A 9,605-nucleotide genomic window follows, 5' to 3' on the forward strand; every position below is an offset into this window, starting at 1 on the left:
TCGCTGACGCACTGGTCTATCACGCTAGACCGACGACGCCGCCAGCATGATCAACGGCCGCGCATCGTAGTAGTGTTAAGAGTCAGCTTAGTGGGAACCAGAAGAGTGTGGCAGGGGACTGATTGGTATGACATTCTATAAACTTAAGAATTTTAAAACTTATTGGACCTCATGCTATCCACGGCGACATACGCGATGTGCATGCATCAGCGAAGATGTGCTTTCAGTCAGTGCCTACGCATAGAACCAAGCGGCGAGGCAAGCGACACGGGCAGAAAACGCTGCACGACGGTGCCGCTTGTTGCTCGCTGCCGTCGCCTGGGCTTGTGCGGCCGAGCGAAAGCTTCACGCCCGGTGAGGCGACGGCCGGAAAAACTGCGCTTGTGTACCTTATTCGTATCGAAAGAAACGAAACGAGCGGCTACATATATCTTCACACTTTCCTACTAATCAGTAATTAACTTTTGCCATATTCTTGAATTTCAGTCGATGGTGGACCGCCGGCCCCTTTCATGAAGAGGCCTAGCGAGTACGCAGGATTCGTGTGTGTGATTTCAGCAATTGCTGAAAGGAGAGCGAATTCACAAGTTCTAGTGCCTGCAAATAGCTGGTAAGCGTAGTTTTGGCTACAGTGCCCTCAAAGCGACGAATGCCTACTTCGCAGGACGCGAGTACAATAAGGGGGAAGTGCAGATATGTGATGTTGTAAACTATAGGAAGCGCAAAATACCGGACGACGGACAGGGTAAATTAAGGGACACAAAAAACAGGCTTACTCTGTCCGTCGTCCGTTTTTTGCGCTTCGCAAAATACCGGACGACGGACAGGGTAAGGGACACAAAAAACAAGCTTACTCTGTCCGTCGTCCGGTTTTTTGCGCTTCCCATAGTTTACAACATGCATCACCAACTAGCCCGGCAGCTTGCTCTCCCGATATGTGACCCGGTCTGCATAGCATGTGCAGAAGGCAGCCGGAAGCAGCCATCAGCGTCGACTGTTGACAACAAATCTGGTTGTTTTCATTAATTAAAGTAATGTCCAAACATATTTTTAGCCAAAGCGATCTAAAATTCCCCGCAGAGGGGCGCCTGCAGCTTGCAGTCGTTGGTGAGTGGCGACACCACGGGTTCCCGAGCATCCGCAGGGACATCCCAGCAGGGGGATGATGGTGAACAGTGCACCACCACGGACCCGAGCACCCGCGCGCTTCGCCGTGCGTGGCATCGCCGTGTCTGGGGAAAAGGTGATCCTGGTGGTTGAGCCGATGCCGAGCGTTTGGACCTTTAAGGCCCCTCGGCGGAGGCAACACACCACTTTGGCCCCAGCTTCCTGTAGACGGCACCTCCAACCTGACGCGACCGGGGGAAATCGGCAGTCGCCTTTTCCTGTCCTCCCCGCCATCTTTCACTTTCCTATCTCTTTCTCACAACTCTCCTGTATCCTACTCACTTCATGGCTTTTCCTTTTTTCCTGGCGGCGAGGGTTAACCTTGTGTGACCAACTACCCTGAGTTGCGTCATATTTGGTTGTAGTTGAGGTGTAGTTGTAGCTTGTGTAGGTAGGACTTGCTTTCAAGTTCCTGTCCCTTCCCCTTGTTGGACTCCGTGGTGGGTGGCTGGCACCATGACCGAATAACTACATTTTTTATGGCTTCCCGTCTTTCAAAACCAGATAGCTCTCTCAAGAGAGGGCGGAACGAAGCAGCAGATTTGTTTGCCAAAAAGAAGCCGACATTCACGAGGTTTTATGTCATACACAGTAAATGTGAAGAAAAGCAAGCGCGTATAATATCCCCATTTCTCGTGTCCAAATGCTTAACCGACACCTTGGGCCCCGGCTACAAGGTCTCAAAAATGGCCAGCGGTGACTTACTGCTTGAATTACGTGACAGCATACAATGTCCCAAACTCTCAAGCATTGCGTCTATAGGGGACATCTCTGTCTCCGTGACTCCCCACCGATCTCCAACACAGTCCGGGGCGTAATCTCTGAAACTGACTTTATCCATCCGACAGAAGCCGAAATGCTTCAAGGACTATCTGACCAACATGTAATTGACGTTCACAGAATCAAAATCCGCAAGGACAATAAGGAAATAAATACTAAGCACATGGTCCTTACATTTAACACCAGCACCTTGCCCGAAGCTATCGAAGTTGGATATACAGTATTGTGCGTTTTTATCGTGAATACTTTCAAAAATTTCCCCGCCTCAACCGCTGGGTCTTTTGCGGTGAAACTGCACACAGAGCTTGCGTATTATGGTAACTTTTGTATCGTAGTAAGTTTGACAACAGCACTTACTGAGTTGAGCCGTGCATGATGCGAAAACGTAATCGTCTACGTAGAGATCGGCGAACCAAAACCCGCAGACGACGTTTTATCGCTGAAGGGCGGCACTGGCGCCGTCTGTTCTCGGTAGTGGAAAGCGTGACGACAAGGCCGCCGAGGCGAGCGTTGCAAACAATATTCTTTGAAAGGTAAAGCCTTGTTAAATCAGTTCTTCTGATAATTTTTCCGCTTAAATTAGCCGAAAATGTTGTAAGCGGTTTAATTGAAGCAGACGAAATGGCCGGAACGGCATATTCAAAGGACCCGCGCTTCTTGCAACGCTCGCCTTGGTGGCCTTGTCGTGACGCTTTCGCCTGCCGAAAACAGATGGCGCCACTGCTGCCATTCAGCGAAAAACGTCATTTTCGGGTTTTGGTTCGCCGATCTCTACGTAGACGATTACGTTTTCGCATTATGCACGTCTCTACTATGTAAGTACCGTTGTCAAACTTGCTACAATACAAAAGTTACCATAATACGCTAGCTCTGTGCGCAGTTTCATCGCAGATGAGCCAGCGGTTGAGGCGGGGAAACTTTTGAAAGTCTTCACGATAAAAACGCACAATGCTGTATGAACGTCAACGTCAGACACTACATACCAAATTCCCGCCGATGTTTCAATTGCCAGAAGTTTGGCCACGGCTCACAAAGTTGCCGCGGCCGAAAAACCTGCGCGAAATGCGCTTCGAAGGACCCCCATTCTGAGGAACGTGACGCAGCACTGCGCTGCGCCAACTGTGAAGTAGATCATGCTGCATACTCCAGGGCGCGTCCATCCTGGAAAAAGGAAAAGGAGATAATCACTTTAAAGACCAAAGAAAACATTTCATTTTGATCAGCGAGAAGGCGATTTGACCTCACCAACCAATTCTCTTTCAAAGCGAAATCCAGCTTCGCTGATGTGGTGCGCTGGGGCGTATACCAGCACACAGCACTCTGCCACCTACCGAGTCAGCTTCTACCGAGCCGATGGCAGGGCATAGCCTCCTCTATTTTTCTGTGCCTGCTCAAAGAAGTTTTTCCAGTGACTCTAGCTCAAAGGCTGCTGAAGCGCCGTCTGACGGGAACGCCCCTCTGCAGAATTCTTCCGCGGGTGGCGCTGCCAGCCCTGGATAAGGGGGGAACCAAAACCCGAAGTAGACAGAAAATGGGATACCTTCATAAAGTGTAGAAGGGACGCATCCTATTTGATTAATGAGAAAATTAGAAGAAAGGGTGCCCAATGGATGTCAAAAGTAAATAAAAAGGATAGAAAAGCAGCCCAAAAATTCTGGAAACATCTAAATGCAATGAGTAATAAAACTAGGCTAGAACAAAGGTTTATTGTTACAGATGAGGGTATTCGACTAGAAGGGGATGAAGCAATAAAACACATAGGAACAAGGATGACGGAAAAATTTTCAGCAAAGCACGTGGTACATAATTTATCGAAGGAGGATAGACCGGTTACAGCAATAGCTTCACTTGAGCAAGGAGAGTGGGAAAGGGCAGAGAAGAAGGTTCCTAGTGGCACATCAACAGGACCAGATGGTATCCCGATTATGTTGATAAAGAAGTTAGGACCAAAATCCAAGCAAACATTAATACAGGTAGTGAATAAAATGATAGTGGATGAGAAAGTTCCCGATGAATGGCGATTAAGTAGAATGAACATGATATATAAGGGAAAGGGGGACAAAGCAGACGTAAGTAACTATCGCCCCATAACAGTGACATCTGTGGTTTACAGGGTGGTGATGCAAATTATAAAGGATAGACTGCAGGCTTGGGTGGAGAACGAGGGGGTGTTAGGGGAACTACAGAATGGGTTCCGGAAACAAAGGAGGTTGGAGGACAATCTATTTTCATTGACACAGTGTATAGAAATTGCGGAAAAGGAACATAGGCCCTTATTGCTAGCATTTCTGGATATTAGGGGAGCCTATGACAACGTTACTCAGGAGCATTTGTGGGACATATTGAGCACATTGGATGTGGAAAATGGAGTAATTAATCTTTTAAAAGATTTATATAGAGGTAACAGAGTGCTCATAAAATGGGAAAAAAATGTATCAGGGCCTGTAGAGATACAGCGGGGGCTTAGACAAGGATGTCCTCTGTCCCCTTTGTTGTTCATGTTGTACCTGCAAGGTTTGGAGGTCAAGCTAGAGGGGAGCGGACTAGGTTTCAACCTATCTTTTTTCAAGCAAGAGGAATTGATTAAACAGACATTACCGGGACTAATATATGCGGACGATATAGTGATAATGGCTGACAACAAGGAAGACCTGCAGAAGTTGTTAGACATATGCAGTACAGAGGGAGATAGATTAGGCTTCACGTATAGTAAGGAAAAATCTGCAGTCATGACATTTAATGAAGAGGACGGCGAGCATAGAATACAGGAGTTCGTGCTAAAAGTAGTGAATGAGTACAAGTATCTTGGGGTGTGGATAAATAACAGTGTTGAGTATCTGACAGAGCATGAAAAATATGTAATGAATAAAGCTAGTAGGAATGCAGCTGTCATGAAAAATAGGGCACTGTGGAATTACAATAGGTATGAGGTGGTAAGAGGAATCTGGAAAAGGGTGATGGTCCCTAGCCTGACCTTCGGGAATGCGGTCCTGTGTATGAGGCCAGATGTTCAAGCAAGGCTGGAAATTAGGCAACGGGGAGTAGGGAGGTTAGCTTTGGGAGCACATGGCAATACACCAAATCAGGGGGTACAGGGTGATATGGGATGGGCGTCTTTCGAGAGCAGAGAGGCTAGCAGTAAGATAGCATTTGAGGAACGATTGAGAAGGATGGAGGAAAAGCGGTGGGCTAGGAAAGTTTTCAGATACCTGTATATAAAGAATGTTGACACGAAATGGAGAAAGTGAACTAGAAAATTGACAAGCAAATATCTGGACAGCAGTAAGGGGGCAAATCAGCAATTATCGGTTAAGAAAAAGGTTAAAGGAACAGAGAGAGCTTTGTGGAAAACAGGGATGCTGACGAAATCGGCACTAGAAACATACCGGACCTTTAAACAGGAAATTGTCAAAGAAAATATCTATGATAATTGTAGGGAAAGTTCTTTGTTGTTTGAGGCCAGGACTGGAGGTTTGCGGACTAAGACGTATAGAGTCAGGTACCAGGAGATAGACACTTTGTGCATTGCGTGCGGAGAGAAGGAGGAAACAGCTGAACACTTGATAATTTTCTGTAAAGGGCTTCACCCTACAGTGGAAGGCAGCGGGGCTGACTTACCCAAGGCATTGGGGTTTAGGGATAGTGAAGGGAAAGTGGATTTTAAGAGGTTAGAAGTAACCAAGCGAAGGTTATCTGATTGGTGGCTAAAAGCAAGACAGGAGTAAAATTTCACAAGACATGGCTAGGTGGCTTGAGCCACCGCCCGATGTAAAGGGTTCAGCCGTATCCATCCATCCATCCAAGGCACGTGCGGGTGTGCGGGCTGCGGCGACCGTAGGTATCAGTTGGCGTTTTGTTTGCGCTGTGTCTACTCATCGTTTCGCGTGTGCGTGAGCTATGGCATACTGCTGTGTACCGGGATGCAGATCAAACGCGAAGCGGAAAGTACCAGGGATTTCATTTCATGAAATTCCTAGTGACAACGATTTGAGAGTGAAGTGGCTGCAAGTAATATCCAGGAAGGAATGGGTGCCGAACACCACGTCACGCTATTCGGTCATTTGCAGCAAACATTTCCTGCCTGACGACTACAAGGTAGGATGCAAGTCTAGGAAGCTTAAAAGAGGTGCGACCTCGAGCGTGTTTCCGCACTATCCGGAGTATATGCAACCGCCTGCTAAGAAGCCGCGGAGCGATGCCGTTTTGAGAAAACGGGAGGCTGCCGTTCTGCATTGCACGTCCGTTGTCCGTGCGAGTACAAGTTGCCTGCCTCGCGATGTCATTGCCGTCTCTCCGCTACCGACTGCATCGTCCCCCGTGTTTGACTCCTCGAACATGGATGTTGCAAGTGGTGATGATCGGCTCCACGTCAAGCCCTGCTGCACTACGAAAGAGGAGGCGACCCAGGTAGATGTTCGCATCTCGATTTCTGTCGTGGAACGCCAGAAGTGGCGACGAAAAGAGCGCGACATGAAAACTCAAATAGAGCAACTCAAACGAACTGTGGACAGGTATAAGGAGGAGCTCAGGCGAGTGAGAGAGGAGTGCAATATCGCCGCGTTTACCGGTGTTGTCAAAGCGGCGAGCGAGCAGCACATGGGTGCAAGCATTCTCGTCGATCAAATCAAGAATTTCGGCAAGACCAGACCCAGCTGGTCAGAGCTAGTAGTGCGTCACTGCATTATTCTTAGAAATCTATCAACCCGGGCCTATGAGCATATCCGCAAAGAAGGCATCCTGAAGCTGCCAAGCCGGTCTACTCTACAGAGATTCCTAGGAGTAAATTCTGGCGAGGTAGGGTTCACTTCCCTGGTGAAAGAACGGCTTCAGGTGGAGGCAAGCAACCTAAAAGCCGAACAAGCTAAAGTGTGCTCCTTAGTTGTGGACGAGATGCGAATTCAACAGAGACTGCAGTACAACAAGCAAAGAGATGCGTTTGTGGGAGAAGTTGATCTGGGAAATAGCGTTCAAAAAAGAGCTACTGGTGAACCTGTTTTGGCCAATTCACTTCTGTGCTTTGTACTAACAGGGTTGTCGGTGCATGTTCGAATACCTGTTGGGTATTTCCTTACAAGGAATTGCACTGGACAGGAGCTCTTTCCATTGATAAAGCATGTGATAAAGGAAGTTGAAGATATAGGCTTTAAGATTTTGCGTATTGTGTCTGACAATCACAAGATTAATGTCCTCGCATTTCAACTTCTGTGTGGTGGAAGCTTAAGTCATTGCACGCAGCACCCTGAGGATCCAACACGAAAATTGTTCCTCGCGTTCGACCAATGCCACATCATCAAGAATGTGCGGTCCCAATTCCTTGCCAGGGACCTTGGAAAAGATGGCGAAGTGTCTTCCTCCCACCTGAAAGAACTGTACCGGATGCAGCAAGACAGCATTGTTAAACCGGTTCGCTTTTTAACAAGGAAGCATGTTTTCCCGTCTAATATTGAAAAAATGAATGTGTCAAGAGCTGTGCAGGTTTTTTCACCGCCGGTCACTGCTGCACTTAAGCTCCTGCAAGAGCAAGCTGGACACACATGCGACATGAGTTTCGCTGCTGTGGGGCCTACAATCAAGTTTATGGACATAATGCACCGTTGGTTCCTGCTGATGGATGTGAGCAACTGTGCACAACACATTCAGCAAAAACTGCCAGACAGTAGGCAGTACGACAGTTCTGGAGACTCACGTCTAAGCTGGCTAATGACATCGTTCCAAAGCTACCTTCAAAACATGCAGCGTCATTGCCAAGCAAAACAGTTCCTTAGTAAGGAAACTTATCAAGCCCTTGTTATGACAACAATATCAAATGTGGAATGCATCAAGCACCTCCTTGCTGTTGAAAGCTTCAAGTTTGTTCTGACTAGAAAATTTTCATCGGACCCGATTGAGTCATTCTTTGGATGGCTAAGGCGATCTGCTGGGAGCAACGACCAGACAGATGCTCGAGCAGTCCTCTCTGGTGTGGAGAAGGTCCTGAAGACAGGCTTAGTTTCAGCTTCGCTAAACAGCAATGTTGTTGACACTTCAAACCACTCACTTGGACCACTGAGCACTAAGCCTGCAGTGACGCAGCATGTGGATTTATTTCCACAAGAGACAAGAAGGCTCCTTGGTGACCTCCTCAAGAACCCAAAAAGTTTGCTGCCTACGCCAGACACTGCGGCACTTTCAATGTTAGGAGGCTACTTGGCCCGTGTTGTACAAGAGAAGTTGGACTGCAGCTCCTGCACTGCTTTTCTCACAAGACCTGCCTCATCTGCGCCCAGCGACAGCCTGATACATCAGGACAGGGGAGGGCTTTTTTATCCGTCTACTGAGTTCGTCTATGTGCTTTACGCACTGCGAAAGTACATTGAAGTGATGTTAGAGAAAAGGAGGTTCATGGAAAAGCCCCTTCAAGCTGCAGTCTCAACTGCCGTGGATGTCCTTGCAGAATATGGGGCATTAAAATGTGCACGTCCATGCAGTGACCATAACAAAGAACTTTTGAAACTTGTCTGTACAAAGTTCTTCAGACCAGTATTCACGAACTATGCCTTGTCTGTGACAGACAGAAGGGACATATTCAAGCCACTTACATCCAAGCCAGTTTCTAGGAAGTTGTTGAAGCTGTGACATGCGTTTGCCCTTATGATTTCTTGCTTATGACAGTAAAGTTCTTGTATGTCGACAAGATGTGCCTTGTCTTGGTTCAATTGCATCATTACCAGGCAAAAGTTGGTAGCAAACACACAGAAGGAACGCTGACGGATTAGTCTGTAAAAAACATCTTCAGAACGTGAAATGGTGTTCACAGGCAGGCTCTGTAGCCATGGAGAAATATTCTCATGTAATGTTTTTAATAAGGTAATTTAAGGGGGAGTCGCAACTATGCCGCAGCCGCGTGCTATCAGTATGCCCCGGCTGTCGTGTTCCCAATTTTCTTGGTAATCCAACTCCTCATTTACGTATACAAATTCCGTCGCGATCCTTCATGTTCCGACTAATCTGCCCCTTTATGCCAACCTCTCCCATTGTCTAATCTTCTGCCCTGTTGCTCTATAATCGGGTATCTTTCTCACACCCTCCCATACTAGCTGGACTGGCTTGGAACTGAAGGTGAACAGCGCCTGCTCGTGCAGCAGGCCATCGACATACTAGGCGCCTAACGTTTTGTGCCTGAAAAAAGTTTTATGCTACTACTATACTCATTTACGCACGCTTGTATATGTATGAAAACAATGTATAGGTAGCCAACAACGTGACCATTCTCCCACGTTGTGTATTCTTGGAGACAATGGAAGCTGCGCTGTAGCAAAGCGCGACGTTTTCTACGCTACGTATTACTTCTGCGTCGTCTGCTCAATCCAGGGCTGCGCGCGCCACCTGGGAGAGGCTTCGCGTACTTGCGTGAACGGCGCCTGGCAACGGCCCCAGCCGCCATTGACCAGGCACAGAAAAATAGAGGAGGCTATGGCAGGGCCATCCACGCCCCAGGCAGAGACAGCGAAGGCTGCTTTGTCACCCCGGAAGCAGGGAGCGCCGGCCCTTGAGTCGACATCCCATGCGACTTCCTCCCGTCAGGGGAGGTCTGAAACGCAGACACCCGCCGCGGTCCTCCAGCACCTCTCGTGAGGTGATGGACACAACTCCTCCCTCGCCCCCACTGCAGCGGCGGC

General features: G+C 48.0%; 1 protein-coding gene across 1 annotated transcript; it reads left to right on the forward strand.

The window, feature by feature from the left end:
- The first annotated feature begins 5,881 nt into the window (after positions 1-5,881).
- On the forward strand, positions 5,882-8,562 carry LOC144103890 (uncharacterized). The gene has a single exon (XM_077636595.1). It carries the CDS (start codon positions 6,112-6,114, stop codon positions 8,560-8,562), a length of 2,451 nt encoding a protein of 816 aa, XP_077492721.1. The 5' UTR covers positions 5,882-6,111.
- Positions 8,563-9,605: the final 1,043 nt, after the last annotated feature.

The sequence above is a fragment of the Amblyomma americanum genome, chromosome 9, assembly GCF_052857255.1.
Source record: "Amblyomma americanum isolate KBUSLIRL-KWMA chromosome 9, ASM5285725v1, whole genome shotgun sequence".
NCBI classification, from domain to species: Eukaryota; Metazoa; Arthropoda; class Arachnida; order Ixodida; family Ixodidae; genus Amblyomma; species Amblyomma americanum.